This window comes from Arctopsyche grandis, chromosome 12 (assembly GCF_051622035.1).
Source record: "Arctopsyche grandis isolate Sample6627 chromosome 12, ASM5162203v2, whole genome shotgun sequence".
Lineage (NCBI taxonomy): Eukaryota > Metazoa > Arthropoda > Insecta > Trichoptera > Hydropsychidae > Arctopsyche > Arctopsyche grandis.
In genome coordinates this window covers 3921723-3939546 of record NC_135366.1, presented here as the reverse complement: position 1 = coordinate 3939546, position 17824 = coordinate 3921723, and the positions used below count along the sequence as shown (strand labels likewise).

At 38.1% G+C, this 17824-nt stretch overlaps 2 protein-coding genes across 2 annotated transcripts in view; one reads left to right on the top strand and one right to left on the bottom strand.

The window, feature by feature from the left end:
* The window catches only part of mip40 (Myb-interacting protein 40), a 237704-nt gene that overhangs the window by 107206 nt on the left and 112674 nt on the right, over positions 1-17824 (top strand). The gene's annotated exons all lie outside the window — the stretch shown is intronic.
* Positions 7344-14692, bottom strand: LOC143919967 (uncharacterized). The gene is made up of 4 exons (XM_077442591.1): positions 14277-14692; positions 11492-12537; positions 11179-11412; positions 7344-10912 (listed from the first exon to the last, which is right to left on the bottom strand). The coding sequence occupies exons 2-4, from the start codon at positions 11741-11743 to the stop codon at positions 9059-9061; spliced, it is 2340 nt and encodes a 779-aa protein (XP_077298717.1). The 5' UTR covers positions 11744-12537; positions 14277-14692; the 3' UTR covers positions 7344-9058.

Below are 17824 nucleotides of genomic sequence, written 5' to 3'. Positions count from 1 at the left end.
AGACGAGACGCGGGACCGCTCGGGCCGCTCTTTGATGTGAGTGGCTGTTGTGTGTGAGTAAAAAAGTATAGTTAGTGGGGAAGAAAACGGCTTTGTCGACATTGCGCAATATTAAATGTCTTAAATTTTTATGTGTCTATGATTGTTTAAAATTCTAAATATTGTTTTGGTACGTATAATAATTGCGAACCGTTGACCAAGCCATTTTCTTCTACACTGGCAATTCTTTTTTACACACAACGGCCACTGACAGCAGCGATTGGTCCCGCGTCTCGGGTTTAACCAAACATTCAATTAATCAAAATTACAAATTTACATGTAAAATGACATGCTATCACATAACTTTCGATTTATTTTTTAGATCCCTGGAAAAACTTTAACACAGAAAAACTTTAACACTCGAAGAAAGCTGCACGAATGTGATGTTTGTTCAAAATCATTCCTTAGAAAGAATGAACTCACCTCACATATGAATATTCATACTGGGGTAAAGCCATACAAATGTGACATTTGTTTAAAATCATTCCATTCAAATAATGTACTCTGCAGACACATGGTTATTCATAGTGAAGTAAAGCCACACAAATGTGACATTTGTTCAAAATCATATCTTAAAAAGAGTGATCTCACTTCACATATGAATATTCATACTGGGGTAGAGCCATACAAATGTGACGTTTGTTCAAAATCATTCCTTAGAAAAAATCAACTCAGCGTTCATAAGAATATTCATGCTGGGGTAAAGCCACACAAATGTGACATTTGTTCAAAATCATTCCTTTCAAAAGTTTACCTACGTACTCACATGAATATTCATAGTGGGGTAAAGCCACACAAATGTGACATTTGTTCAAAATCGTTCCATTCAAAAAATCCACTTCGCAGACACATGTTTATTCATAGTAAAGTAAAGCCACACAAATGTGACATTTGTGCAAAATCATACCTTAGAAAGAATGAACTCACTATACATATGAATATTCATACTGGGATAAAGCCACACAAATGTGACATTTGTTCAAAATCATTCCTTAGAAAAAATGAACTCAGAGCTCATATGAATATTCATAGTGGGGTAAAGCCACACAAATGTGACATTTGTTCAAAATCATACCTTAGAAAGAATGAACTCACCATACATATGAATATTCATACTGGCGTAAAGCCACATAAATGTGACATTTGTTCAAAATCATTCCATTCAAAAAATCCACTTCGCAGACACATGTTTATTCATAGTGGAATAAAGCCATACAAATGTGACATTTGTTCAAAATCATACCTTAGAAAGAATTATCTCAGCGTACATATGAATATTCATACTGGGGTAAAGCCACACAAATGTTCGAAAGATCAACTCTGTAAGCACATTATTCATAGTGGGGTAAAGTAAGACAAATATACATTATGGTAGACCATTAAGCGCTTAGATATTCGACACACTAACGGATCGGAGAGGAGGAGAGGAGAAATTGGTACCAGGTCAACAAAGTGCGAATTCGACAACTTTTGTGAGATGAACACAAAAAATATAATTTTCGTTAAATGTTAAATTTTTTTTCATTAATCTATTAGTGAAGTTTTTCAACGCTTACGTACCTTTTTAAACATAAAATTTCGTCAATATTCGTTTTCCAGTAGGTTTGCCAAATGTCATGGACAAAAAAAAGAGAACATTGAACAAAAAATGTTTATTTTTTTACAATTGTGACGGTTATTATTAAAGTGAAATAAGTCATTTAAGGTACCAAAAATACCATTATTTTACAAGGTAATCGTAAAGTTCCACCAGTACAGGAGAGATTATATCTATAAGGCTAAGAATCATAATTTAGTTATACATATATTTTTATGTACATAGTATCAAAATAATTTTTAAAACAAATTTACACAAAAGTCCAATTATTGAACGAAATATTATATGACTTAATCCACTTTCAAAATAACTGGAACATACATTTGTAGTTAGGATAATGAAAAATGTGGTTAAAAATTAATTGTTGAATTTAATCATCTTCATTCTCACTCTCAATTTCATCATATCTGTTGCTATATTTATCTACCCTGCCAATTTCGTGCAAAAGTTTCTTAATGATTTTTTTAATTTATAAAATTCTAAGCTTGAAACATTTTTTTAATTATATACTACGCTTAAAATACTGATCATCGAAAATATTCTTTCCACATTGGCATTTTGGCCAGGTATTGCAAAAACCTCTCCACTCACGTCATATCTTGTGAGAAAAAGAGGACATAATGGGTATAATATAAATAAAAAAGATAGATGACAAAAGAATTGTGTTAAAAAAAAAAACTTGTTCTCCATAAAAGAGACGTGTTGGCAACCACTTTTTTCAGGCAAATATTTCTTTATGAAAACTATTGTTTCTTCTACGTTGTTCCAATCTACTTGACGTTTCAAAGTAATCCATTTAAAGTTAGTAATTTTCTTAAATTGTTTACCCCATAATTCTAGATAAGAAACAATATTCGTATTAAAATTCATAATTTGTTCAATTACAACAAAATGTCTATACCCTTCAGGTATAAACACAGATTACCTAATCACAACCTGCTTTAGATCGTAGACTTTATAGTCTTTAATAAATACTTTAATTAAAATTGTTAAATAGAAAATTGTCAGTAGATCAGTAGCTATTAAAATAGATATATGATGTATTGTGAACATAATTTAGTAATAAATAAAAAGCATTTAAAAATCAAATCAAAAAAATAATTTGTTCAATAACCCATCCTTAAATTTAATAATTGATTAATTGATTTTTGTTAAAATAAAAAATAAAAAATAAAAAAATTTGATCACATCTTCGAACATATGTCTGGCGCCGGCATAATGGCAACCAACATCTAGCCCCGCTTTTCCTGTCGTGCGTTCTCATTTTTACCGTATCTGCTTGGTGCTCGACGTATGTCCGATAAAAACTTCTCCGTTTGTTTATATTACTCGCAAGATGGGCAAGTGCATCGTTAAAAATTGATCAATTTATTTATGAATACATTTTTATAAATAAATTGATCATTTAAGTATCATATCATTCCATGAACATCGTAGTTTGATAGTTTTTAAAAGTGTCATGGCGACTGCATGCATTCTGCATGGCACCAAAGAAATGTAAAAAATAATTCAAAATCAATAGATACTCAATTATATTAATAACCAATAATTTAAGTTTAATTAATATACAAATCGTTCATTTTATATAATACATATTTTTGTTGAAACTATACATTACACGTTAATTTAAGAGTTCCCAAGGACAGACAAATACATATTCGTTAGTGGATAAAAATAATCCACCAATTGAGAAAAGAACCGATTGACAACCAGCGCCCAACATTGCCATATGCTCAAATTGTAAATACATTGATATCAAAATAAAACTTTTATTTCTGTAGTGAATATGTGATGACTAAAGCCCGGACCCAGAGGGTGCCGCGTATTGTTCAAATGTTGTAAATGCATTGTTAAACGAACCTTTTTTACAAAGGATTTAGAACAATGGAACAATGAGCGGCACCTTGGCTATCCTACCTCTAGTGATGACTAGTCACCGGAGCCTGAGGGGCCGGGTATTGTTCAAAGGTTGTAAACGCATTGTTAAAGGTTTGCCGAACAATGGATAGCACTGTGACTATCCTACCTCTAGTGATGACCCCGGTTCTATTCCGTGCGTGTATATGTAGTTATCAGTGGCGTACGGTGGATGTAAAGCGGGCTCTTCACTCACGTGCGAACACGGCGGGAACTCGCGCCGCGAATTAGCAAGTGTGGTGACATCTTTTTACTAACCCCTTAGCGCCAGTGGCGTAGCTAGAAATTTCGGGCCCTGATGCAAAAATTTCTCCCCACTTCCTGGCCAGCTTTTTCGCTTCTGATTTTATTTCTTCATATGAATTTCGTAATTTACTAACATTCTCATATATACGATCAAACACCAAAGTGGCTTTGTCTAAACTTTAAAGTAAGATCTCGTTTCTGCAATCGATGTTTCTACTCGAGGGGCTACACGCCTGATTTGTTATTGACACGCCTACTTAGTGTATAGCAGTGGCGTACAGTGAAATCGTTTCATATCGAGCATGGGCCGTATGCTCTGTATCATTCTGCGCAATGTTAGCTACGCCACTGTACTTCGGGCAGTTGCGAAGTTCCCTGTAAAAAACGGGGATCGCCGCGAAGCGCGAAACGCACACAATCACATACACACATTTCGAGATACGAAACTGAAATTACTTGTGCTGTTCGTAATATGCCAAACATACCACGCCGAGCAGCTCTGCATGCCAGTCAAATAAGAGACGAATTCACGAAATATTTTGTAGATTAAAGTATAATATAAATAAATATACTTTTGTAGGAATCTCGTCGTCGTCATCGTCATCGAAACCTTCGAGAATATTCCGCAACAACAAAATACATCGAGCGGAACAGCGCCAAGCATTCCAGAAAATACTACGCCTCGACGAAAGCAAATTCCCCTTGTACGCATCAATAACTAAATGCTCGTACAACCACTTCCATCAAGCATTCCAGAAAATACTACGCCTCGACAAAAGTGCATTCCTCTTGTACGCATCAACAACTAAATGCTCGCACGCATCAATAACCACTTCCATCAAGCGTTCCAGAAAATTCTACGCCTCGACAACAGTGCATTCCTTTCTTACGCATCAACAAACCACCACCATCGGTCAGGCGATGCCAGAAACACTATAAAAGGAGGTACAACCCAAACAACGCCAGTCGACCCACAGCAGCACGACATACTTTTACCAACAATTAACCATACTTGTGTATACGTGTTACTACCAAATAAATACCACATTCAACATATAGTTGTATTAATAACGAACACAGACGAATCTATCTACAATACATGGCGGACTGGTGGTGAAGAAGACCTTCACAATAAGACTAGTTCCCATACTTTATATAATTTATTGTATTTTTCGTACGTACGCCTTCCCCAAGAAATGAGTCCACACGTCATAAGCAACCCATATAGGTTTATAAATTTCACTCGAGCCTGCACCACTGTGGATGGAATCTTTCACTTTTTTTTATACGATCTATAGCTAGACATTAGCGACTCCTTTTTTTCTCGCATTCAGCTGACGAAATGCCCATAATGGCGTCGCATTAAAAATGTTATCGATCACTGTCAAGTAAGGATAAATAGAAGAATACAATTTTACCGAACACACCCAGGGGGTCTTTATTTGATGCTGTGTACCGGGCATTTCATCAATGTACTGGGTATCGCATGAAAGAATTCCCATTTTTTTCGCACGTTGTAAAATAACTACAAAAACCATATACCACGTCCCACCGTGTGGGATTTCGCTCTTATGTATGAAAAATTTTAAAAAAACCATGTTTTAAAACGAATTTTATGATTATTTTTATACATTTCATTCGGTTCTTTGGTAAACGGAATACAAGTCATATGTGAACCGGTAACAGGATAACCGGTCACTCTAGATCAGGCCTGGGCAAACTACGACCCGATTAGAACTTTCATGCGGCCCGCCGAATTGTTGGTATTAGAGTAGGGCTGCCATAAGTGTCGGAGCACCGACGGGGACAACCCCCTTAAAAAAAAAAAAAAAAAAAAATACAAAAAAAAAAACAAAACAAAGCATTTTTATCGATATTCATAGCTTTATTATAAAAAAAATATACAACATTTCAACACAAGTAATTGGAACTTAACAAAAATTGAATTGAAAGAAAAATTTAAAGATTGATAATAGGTTTTTTTTGTGGAAGCGTCTGTACCAAATCTAAAATAAATAAATATAGATAATTGGACGATTCAAATAAATTTAACTAAATGAAACCTTACATTAATATTTTATTTCATGTACAGTAGCCTATTCTTCTATCGCCTTCACTCTTCTCTGCTTTCCATGACTTCATTATCATCGCTCTTCTTTGCCCAATCATATTTTTCCGATGTTTTCGTTTTTTGAAGTAACTCTTTTTCCCCTTTTATATAATTATAGAATTCAATGCATGACATTTTATAATTTAAAGTACATTGAATTATGCTTTTTACTGTGTCAATAGAAAGCGAATTGCGCTCATCTGTCCATTGATTTTTAATAAATGACAACACAAGTTCAACATGTGCATTGTGCGGTGGGATGGCGAACAAGTATTGGCACATTTTCGGTAGATTAGCTTTTCTTTCTGTCTCTTCAGTTTTTTTGAAATAGTATAACCATTTATCATGCACATCTTTCGTTTTCCATTCTTCGGCTTTTTTATTTTCGATAAATGACTTCATATACTTTACTTCCTCATAGATTGAATCCGTGAATAATATTCTCATTTCACTTAAATAAGCAATAGTTTTTTCAACATGTTCCCATTCGGGTACTTCATGGAAAAGCATCCATGAAAAAACATCATATTTCACCAGTGGAACTAACCACTTTGCCAAATAATTAATTCTAACGTTGTAAAATTCTCATCTTTTTCAAATTTTTGTGTTTTTCCTGTCGAAACCAAGCAACTGCATTTGTCTACTACTGTAATCAAAATAAGATAGTTGGAGCTGTGTATCCAAAAGGCTGCTCAAAAAAGCGTCTTAAAACTAGACTTGCACTCGAGACTAAATGAGACAAATCTATTCCTCCAAACATTGAGTAAACTATTCAATCTATATACAATCAATTATACAAATGTGGCAGGTACAAAATCTAATATTAATATTAAAGAAACAGTTTTGTTTTTTAGAAACCTGCCATTGTTTAATGTATTAACGGAGGCTCAATGTTTGGAAGGATATCAGCACTTTTTTAAACAATTAATAGAGAATGTAAAAAGTGACTCCACGCCGGATATATTGCTATTATTGATGGCAACAAAAATTAAATATGAAGAGTTTGGTTGTGCAGCTCTAAAATCGATTTGGTGTCCCGTCAATAGTATAGTTAAATTAAAAATTGGTCGAATTTTTGGGTGTGACCAGTTACGGGTGATCATTTGTAACCGATCTAGAGCGACCGGTTGTCCTGTGACTGGTTCACATATGACTAGTAATCCGTTTACCAAAATTTGTTAAGCATCCGTCAACCGGAAGTGGCAGTTTACTCTTTTTAGATTGTTCTTCTATCATTTAAGGAATTTTTTTGGTAAAATTATAGAATAGCTTCTGTTATTAGTTTAGAGTATAATCCAACATTGTCAGTATACCTTTTTGGGTTCACCAAGACAATATACTTAGATGTTCACCATGTTAGTGTAGATCGAGAGGTTATGTTGTGTGTTACGGGGACAAGTAGGAGATGGTGTAGAATATTATAGTCACAGATTTTGTTATATTCTTTAATTAGCAGTAAATATAAACGAGATTAATGTACAAGTTTGTATTACAAGTTACTAGTCTCGAAGTGCTAGTTAGGCAGTTTAATCACAAGTGCCTTGTGAGACTGTTTGATCGCAAGTAACTATGTAGTAATCACAAGTTACTAGTAAGGCAGTTTAATCACAAGACTGTTTTATCGCAAGTGATCAGTTAGAGTGTTTGATCGCAAGTGATCAGTTAGAGTGTTTGATCTCAAGTGATCAGTTAGTGTTTGATCGCAAGTGAGGTTCAATAGATCTAACATGAGCATTTATACACAAAAGAATGATAAGTTTTAACCAATCACAGAATGTTGGTAAATAACAAAGTGATTAAGATACAGAGCAACATCCGTGTGTAAGACAGTTTTAATATTTGATTTATGTATCCTTTGAGAGTATCGAGACATTATTGAGTAGAAACACAATTTATCATAGAGATAAATAGTGATAATAATATTTTTAGGGTTTACACGTATCGTGGGACAAAATGCAGCTATAGCAATAAAGATAATTAAAAGTAATACTTTGGATTTCAACAGGTCATTAACTATGTCGTCTTATATAACAATCGTGTTAGAAACTCGCATAAATTATAATAGATAAAAGTTAAGTAGATAGGATTGAACAGAATAGTTGATTGTACAGTGCGGAAGCAATAAAGATATTGAAAGTCTCATAAATAATGAGGGATAACTTTAAGAGATAACATCATAAGTAGTTAAAAATGAAACAGATGTTCAAACTAAAGGTTAAAGGGTATTACACATAATTATATACATAGGTTGTAAGACCCTACCACATAACATGTGACCGAAACCCAGCCTACGGAAACTCGTAGTTAACAGAGTATATTTATTTTTTCCAGAATACAATTTATGGTAAGTACAGAAAATTTCACGGGGAAGTGGGCTAGTTGCCTGCTTCAGGGAAAAGTCTGGACTGGACTGCTGCTGCGTCTGCTGTGCGGGTTTATATATGGAAGTTCTAAGCGTGGCGTGTGCAAAAGATCTCTTTGTTCTCCAGGGCACGTGTTCTCAGGACGAGAGTTTTATAGCTTTGGGGTCAAAGCCAGGACGATGTCCGTAAGAGAATGGGGTCATACGCTTCCTTTGTTTCCAAGACACGTGTATACGAAGCACGTGTCGACCTATTTTCGAGGCGCGTGTTTTGTAGGTTCAAGCGCCACACATGAATGCTTTTTCTTTGTTTCCACGAACACGTGTAAATGATTGCCACGAGTAAACGATTTTCAGAATATGTGTCGCAGTGGCCTGGTGAGATCATTGTTTGTTTATGATCGAACGATGAACTCTTTCTTCTGGAATGGTCGAAGGGGTCGTTGCTCTCGAGTTCTGCGTGATTGTACAGGATATATGGGATCACTGTTTTTGCTTAGAAATGGCACACTTTGTGTTATATTCCTACATTAGTATACTTAGATGTTCTACATATTACGAAGCTACACGAAAATCAAGCCGAACGCGACGAAAGAAGATATAAAAATTAAATTAAAATATTCGAAGCTAAGGCAAAATTTGATGATTCGGATCATCCATGTTTTCAATTATCCGTGCCTTTCCTTCCCAGCATTAGCCCAGTTAATCGAGAGTGTACTGTATATATGAATATATGTAACCCTTATTTTTGAAAAAAAAAAAATGTGTATTAGAAATGACCCTCAACCTAGAAATTTCCTGACTGACCTGATCCTGATGCACATTTGCCTGACTTTACCCCACTATGAATAACCATGTGATTACAGAGTTGATATTTATAACGGAATGATTCTGAACAAATGTCACATTTGTGTGACTTTACTCCACTATGGATAACCATGTGTTGGTAGAGTTGAGCTTTATAATGGTATGATTTTGAACAAATGTCACATTTGTGTGACTTTACCCCACTATGAATAACCATGTGATTACAGAGTTGATATTTATAACGGAATGATTTTGAACAAATGTCACATTTGTGTGACTTTACTCCACTATGGATAACCATGTGTTGGTAGAGTTGAGCTTTATAATGGTATGATTTTGAACAAATGTCACATTTGTGTGACTTTACTCCACTATGGATAATTATGTGCCGGCAGAGTTGAATTTTTAAATGGAATGATTTTGAACAAATGTCACATTTGTGTGGCTTTACTCCACTATGAATAACTATGTGCCGGCAGAGTTCACCTTTGGAATGGAATGATTTTGAACAAATGTCACATTTGTGTGGCTTTACCCCAGTATGAATATGCATATGTAAGGTGAGTTCATTCTTTCTAACGTATGATCGTGAACAAATATCACATTTGTGTGACTTTACTCCACTATGGATAACCATGTGATTACAGAGTTGATATTTATAACAGAATATTTTTGAACAAATGTCACATTTGTGTGACTTTACCCCACTATGAATAGCCAAGTGATTACAGAGTTGATATTTATAACGGAAAGATTTTGAACAAATGTCACATTTGTATGACTTTACTCCACTATGGATAACTATGTGTTGGGAGAGTAGAGCTTTAAAATGGAATGATTTTGAACAAATGTCACATTTGTGTGGCTTTATTCCACTATGAATAACCATGTGACGGCAGAGTTGAACTTTTAAATGGAATGATTTTGAACAAATGTCACATTTGTGTGGCTTTATTCCACTATGAATAACCATGTGACGGCAGAGTTCACCTTTGGAATGGAATGATTTTGAACAAATGTCACATTTGTGTGGCCTTACCCCAGTATGAATATGCATATGTAAGGCGAGTTCATTCTTTCTAAGGAATGATTTTGAACAAATGTCACATTTGTGTGACTTTACTCCACTATGGATAACTATGTGTTGGGAGAGTTGAGCTTTAAAATGGAATGCTTTTGAACAAATGTCACATTTGTGTGGCTTTACTCCACTATGAATAACTATGTGACGGCAGAGTTGAACTTTTGAATGGAATGATTTTGAACAAATGTCACATTTGTGTGGATTTACCCCAGTATGAATATTCATATGTGCGGTTAATTGATTCTTTCTAAGGTATGATTTTGAACAAATGTCACATTTGTGTTGACTTAATCCACTATGAATAACCATGTGTCTGCGGAGTTGATATTTTAAATGGTATGATTTTGAACAAATGTCACATTTGTGTGACTTTACTCCACTATGGATAAGCATGTGTTTGTAGACTTGACATTTTGAACGGAATGATTTTGAACAAATGTCACATATGTATGGCTTTACCCCAGCATGAATATTCATATGTGAGGTGAGTTCATTCTTTCTAAGGTATGATTGTGAACAAATGTCACATTCGTGCATCTTTCTGAGAGTGTTAAAGCTTTTCTGTGTCACGAGATCAAGTTTATGGGTAAACAAGTTGGCTTGGAATTTGTTTTTGTGGTCCAATTCAGAATGTGTAGAGCAAATCTTATCTAAAGCTTTTCGTAATGGTAATTCTTCCGCGAGAATTTGTCTATTGGTATCTATTATTTCAGCCATATTATCATTCCAAGTATTTTTTCCTCCAGGGATCTAAAAAATTAATCGAAAGTTATGTGATAGGATGTCATTTTACATGTGAATTTGTAATTTCTATTAATTGAATGTTCGGTTAAAGCTGAGATGCGTTTGCTGAGATGCTGAGTCGTTTTCTTCTGCACTGACAATACTTTTTTAGACTCACACTCACACACAACAGCCACTAACAGCAGCGAGCAGTCCGATCGGTTGCGCGTCTCGGCTTCAACCGAATGTTGTGTTTAGAATCGATCTAAAGAACTCGAATCGAATTTACTCACCTCGCCATCTACTGGTGAACTACAAATGTCGGGTGGGCAATCAACACCCAACTCATCTTTCCATGTTAAATCTTCCAGCAAAACTTCCTCCGGCTTGACTTTCAAATACTTGTCTAATTCCACCCTCGACGTTGCGTCATTCTGAATAGAAGCGTTCCGAAAGCTGTCGAACAACTCCAGATTTTTGACACAAGAAAGGCATATCATATCTGGCAGATGGTCTCCTCTCCTAACCTGCAAATGTGAAAGGTATTGACGACTACGAGGAGTAGCGAATTTACAATAGCAATGGTTCAAGTGTAACGTGACTGACCCGCAGCTGACAGCAGGTCCAAATGCGCTGCACCAAACGCAGTGGATGAGGGTCGTCGTAGATGGAGACGAAGGAGCCTGCTGGATCAGAGCAGAGACAAAGTCTGCACTCCATCGCTACTCGAGAGGAAGAAGCACAAACTCCTGGAGACGTTTGGAGTTCACGGTCTTGACAGACTAATATGCAAGTGGGACTGGTGATGGACTCGAGTGGGGTTTCTAGATCGTTAGGTGTCAAAATTAGGGTTGCCATCCATCATTTTCTCCTGAAAAATCCAGGCATCTGTATGTTGACAAGGACAGTCCATTTACCTGCCCTGTATTTTTGGTGTTTAAATATTTGGTCTGTGCTTAAATGGTAAACGGACTTCTAGTCAAATGTGAAACGGTAACAGGATAACCGATCGCTCTAGATCGGTCACAAGTCGTTACCCGTCACAACAGTTTTCTCGTGACCAATTTTCCTGTGTGACCAGTTTTCTCGTGACCAATTTTTCTGTGTGACCAGTTTTCTCGTGACCAGTTTTCGTGTGACCGATCTAGAGCGACCGGTTAACATTTGACTAGTAATCACCGAACCGTCTCTCACAGATGCCGTAACGGTCATAACTAGAGGTAGTGTAGAGATATAGCACGACTTGTGATATCACCTATTTCCCTCATCGAACCTAATCTGTACAAATGACATCATCGCGTCCTCTTCTCGTACACGAAAGTTAGCCGTGGCCGAAATACTTCGTCCAGCTTACCCATGAAGGCGATTCGACTCGCTTCAGATACGCAATCACGAGTACACGGGAAATTCCAAGGATACGCAACTACGCATCAAACATCGAACACAAAGGAAGACCTCGACCCCGTCTGAATCTTCCAGAACGTGATCTCACCAGCCCAGCTACGCGTTGCTCAAGCAACACCTTTATAAACCAGTGCATCGTCCCCAGATGTCAGTGAGCTTCAGGAACTCGACTTAGCTCGTTCCAGTGAATCCTTTACCTACTTCGCTGTACATTCAAATACACCTGTATTAATCGAGTAATAAAGATCCTCTTCAAAATTCAACTGAATTTCCATAGGCTGGGAAACGGTCCAAAACCTTCAACCCCCCTATAGTAGGATAGCCAAGGTGCCGCTCATTGTTCCATTGTTGTAAATCCTTTGTAAAAAAGGTTCGGCAAACCTTTAACAATGCATTTACAACATTTGAACAATACGCGGCACGCTCTGGGTCCGGGTTTTAGTCATAACAACCAACGGCCACGAGGGCTTTTGGCTCTATAGGGGATGAACGAATGAGACGACTGGCATGTTAATGCACGTGTTTATTATATGACAGCTGAAGACAGAGTGGGTAGCAGCTCTCCGAACCCAGCCGGGTTGGTCCCCACTCGCAGGAAGGCAACCAAACTCGACCATGTCGTATAAGCGAGCCGCCACATCACTCCCCCCCCAGCATCAGCGATACCAAAATTACAAAGAAACAAATTTTACAAAAGAAAAAAATTATTGTTACACAAAGAGAAAAAATTATTACGTGGGGAGAAAAATAATTGTTGACGTGGGTCATCCGCTGTGTACATAGGTGTACCGCCCTGAATGGTCGGTAGATTCGAGGGCGGTGACGTCGCGAGCAGGACGGTGGCTGGTCCGATGGTCGCGCGATGCGATGCTGCGGCGGCGCCGCTCTTCCGAGGCTGATGTCGATTGGTGGGGCGGCGGGGGCGGCAGGGGCATCGATGTGGTTGATGATACTCCGAGCTGGACTGTGAGTCGTTGTGGCTCGTGGAGGTGTTGCAGCGCTACCGCCCGTCTCGGCGTGACGACGCTCGTGGGGACGGACGGGGCCTTGATGATGATGATGATGATGGTGCTGAGGTGGTGTATGTCTTGTGGTGCTGGATGACCGTTCTATGTGTAGTGGATCGCGCATGACTCCACATCCAGCTGTCAAGATCGTCGTCTCATTCGCTCCCCCATTTTTTAAAAACACCTGTCGTCGACGTTGTGGCTGGACTCCAGTCGATAGGTAGATAGGTAGGTAGCCGTGTCTGCTCGTTTATTGTCACCCGCGGGCCGCGACGCGTGTTGATGGCGATGGGGGCGCGGCGGGTAGCTTCTCCCGCCTGACTCGGCGAGGCAGGGATGAGCGGCATGTTGAAATTGATCGAGGCTGCGTGGCTCGATGTCGGGGGTCACCAGTATGGAGGATGAACGAATGAGACGACTGGCATGTTAATGCACGTGTTTATTATATGACAGCTGAAGACAGAGTGGGTAGCAGCTCTCCGAACCCAGCCGGGTTGGTCCCCACTCGCAGGAAGGCAACCAAACTAGACCATGTCGTATAAGCGAGCCGCCACAGCTCGAACACCTATTGTTCGTACGCCAGGCGTTCTCAATTGAGATGCTACCTGGACGTGATGTTTGTAGAGCTCGGCGGTAGATCGTCGGCGAGGCTTTCCCCCAATGGTGCCCGCTGATCGTCGTCTATGGTCTGGTCTCTGCTGATGATGGCTCTGCTCTCTGTCTCCCCCTCTCGTACAGTGTGTGTATGTGTGAGTGTGATGTGGGGAGAAGGGAAATGGCGGGAGATTATATAACAATGAAACAGTTTGTAAATCTGTTTGTAAGCAACTGTATTTTAACCTTGTGTACAGATAGCAAGCAGGTGGAAAGAGGGGGGGGGGGAGTTATGTACCAGGTTATGTACCAAGCACGCGTGTCTGAGCTGTCTGCCTTCGGGACGAAGACAGACCAGGCTTCCTCACTTCACCCCGGTTGAATACTGGAGCTGGTCTCCAAGTATCGTCAAACATCATCAGTCTCGAACTGGTGATTCGGGAGCGAGGAAGCGAGCCGCTTAGAAGCAGTGTTCAAGCGACTACGATTGGAGCGGAAGTGTCAGCCGCGTCTCGTGCGGCGAGTAGAAAAAGCATAGGTCGTAAAGCCACGAAAACCGACCATGATACAATTGGTCTGAACATAACTCCCCCCTTTGCAGTCCAGAGGATCAGATTCCAACACAATGAATCAGTAGTGCACAAGAGACTAATGAACATGACAAATGATATACACAAAAAACAAACAAATAAGCAATACACAATACAACAGCAAATCGAAACAAAAAAGCACCGTCAGCAAAAAGATAAAATTAGTCCACCGTCAATTATCCCACTCTACATAATCAGCTGACTAAGCCAGCAAGAAATAAACAACAAAGTAAACAAACAAACAAAAAACCAACACCAGTGCTAGGTAACAACAGGGACGTCATTTGGGGGGGGGGAGGACATACCAGGAAGGCATTACAGGTAAACCCCAATGCGCCTTCCTGGCCAAATTACAAACAATACAGCATTTTTTTATTATATAAGTCGCTAAATTACGAGACACTGACTTAAACTCGACAATTAACGAGACATCTATGAATTGTACATACATATTTATTGTAATATTTACATTAATCATACTCAAATAGTGGTGACATAGTGGGTAGGAAGGATTTTTAGCCAATTTTTAATCGGGAATCGTTTCAACAATGAAATCAGAGAAAATTGGCAAACTCTGATAGGAAACGATCAACCAGGAGTCACAAATCCTGGTCTGACCAGCAGCATTACAGATATACTCAGAAAAATTATTTTCAATCGAGATCAGCTCAAGGGATCGAACTTGAAAGGGATCGAGCTCGGTCGTGAAAAGTTTTCGTGAAAAGTTTCGTGAAAAGTTTTCGTATCGGTTTGTTTTGTGGCGTGAAGGATACAGACCTGAAGAGAAGACGCTCGAGTAAATTGTACTCATCAATTTGTTCACCATAAAATCACAGCTAATTTTATTTTCGGTAAGTAAACTTTATTTTAACTAAAAAATAATTATCGTCATTGTTATGTAAAAAAACATTATTGAAAACTAATTACCTGTATAATATCGTTCATATTCATATTCATAATCATATTCATAAAATAAAAGGGATTTGAACAAATCCCCAGCCCCCAAAAAATAGTATACCTGCATTTACCAAAATTTGAAAGTGGACACTTTCGCTACGGTATACATATACCAGGAAGGCCTAACAGGTAAACCCCAATGTGCCTTCCTGGCCAGTTACAAAACAACGAAATTCAACTTATTTAATACAACAAATACAGTTCATTAAGATAAATTAAAGGTAAATTTTTGGTACGCTTTGGGCGCATCCTTTAAAAACCTCAAGGAAAGTGGACAGATTAACTGATGTAACTGTTAAGAGATAAATGTGATCGGAAAGTAGGTTGAGAAGACGGGTGCGAAAATCGTGGAAGCGTATGGGAGCCCATAGCTTCAATTATTCAAACTGTCGGATTGCTCTTAATAATTATTTATAGAAGTGATATATCAATTGGATATTCCTTCTGGAGGATAAGGTCACATAACCCAAAGTTTCCGGTACAAATGCACCGGTATACAGTAGGGGATCGTCACCAAACTCTCTCATATATCGAAGAAATTTCCTCTGAATTTTTTCAATTTGTAAGGAATGGGTTACTCCACTGGAACTCAAAATTATGGAACCAGAATTCAAGAGGCTACGGACTAAAGAGATAAAGAATACGCAAAGCCAATATATTGTTGCGTAGGGGTGGGTGGAGGATCCAAGTAAAAGGCCAAAGTCGTTTCATAGCATTTATTGATGATTAAGGAGATACACACACTGGCAGTGCCCAGTCCAGAATGTCTTAATATCGCCCAAGTACCGCCTTATAAGGGGAAGGTCTCTCAGGACATCTTCGACGTCTGATTTGTTTCCCTATTGTTATGGTCACGTACTCGGATATGCCTTCCCACGACATTCGGTTCCACAGTACCATGGTATGGGTCACTTCTGAGAAGAGACCAAATAGCAGCCATTGTTTAGCCTACATGCACTTAGAGTCTAGATATAATCCTTGAAACTAATTATAACGGTCACACAGTCTCTGGGATGCTACCCGGCCTAATCCGATTGCAACTAACCGGCGGCTCTTTTTAGTATACGTAACAATATTTTTGAAATTATGAGCATTTAAAATATGCTGCCTGATATGAGAACTGTATGATGCAGTTAAAACATCAAGGCTCCCAGAAAGCAGGTTAAGAAATCGAATGGCTCTTGAAAGGGGTGAGTCATCAAGCACATTAGTTCTCGCCCAAATTGGCATAAATAGAGTTCTGGAGCGAGATTCTCTAAGTTTCCCAGGTACCCAAAGTTTAAGGTTAAACAGAACTTCAGGAAGGTGGCATTCACCCCTTAGAATTTTCAAAAAAAGCTTACCAAGTTGATTGATTATACGTGAGGCTAAGGAGTCTAAGCCCAAGGAGCCCATGACAAACTTACTGGGAAATAAGTAGGGATAGCGCCCAAATTCTCTCTTATAGAGATAGCGCAGAAATTTTCTCTGCACCCTCTCTAACATGAGCGTGTACTTCAAATGATTAGGACTCCATATGACCGAGCAAGTGGCGTAGCGTGAATTCCAGGCGCCCCCCCGCAAAATATTTTGAGGCACCCCCCCCCCCCCTATATATTCATATTATTTCCTTACAGCAAAATAACTTTCCAAATTAATAATTCATACCTTTTTTTTACCTATATATCGAAGTGCATTAATAGTCTAATCTGGACGACCAACAAGCAGTGCACAATCTGTTTAAAGCAGGGGTCCCCAACCTTTTTGGGAAATGAAGACTATTCCAAAATGAAATCACTCTGTTTGAAAAGAATGAATCTGTGACAGGGCCGAGACCCGATCCATCCTTAATATCCCATTGATTGGCTACTCTTCGCGATGCCAATAGTATTGCCGTGCCCTGAATTAACTCGACTTTTACCTGATGAAATACTCGGACATACACTGCCTGGTTCACATATAATTTCATGCATTCGTTTGTGGTTCAATACAGATGCGTCTAAATATGAATCAAAACGGGCACGCGAATTAGAAGAAACAACAGTTTTTCTTGAAGTAAACTTCCGTTCCGTCGGCTTCAAATCACTCTGGAAATGTTTAAATTAAAAAATTAATACAGAGCTGAAACTTTCATTGATGATCAAAACCTGGAATAGACGATTTAAAATATTGAATTGTATTTGAAAAAAAGTACATGTATGTATTATATATGTACATACATATGTGTACATCGGTGAAATGCTAGTCTAGTTTCATTTAATACCATAGTAAAATTCTCATTTAAATATAATTTAAAAATATTCCCCTCATTTTTATGCTATAAATGTTGACAAATTTTAAAATAAAACTGCCTACTTACCTATTATCAGCGCTTTGAGACTTAATTCTGACTATAATAAACGTTTCGA

Coding starts and splice junctions, on each gene's coding strand:
- LOC143919967 (XM_077442591.1), bottom strand. CDS start 11,743: ATGGCAACCCTAATTTTGACACCTAACGATCTAGAAACCCCACTCGAG. Junction 11,413..11,491: donor GGACCTGCTGTCAGCTGCGG/GTCAGTCACGTT, acceptor TCACATTTGCAG/GTTAGGAGAGGAGACCATCT. Junction 10,913..11,178: donor GTTCACCAGTAGATGGCGAG/GTGAGTAAATTC, acceptor TTAATTTTTTAG/ATCCCTGGAGGAAAAAATAC.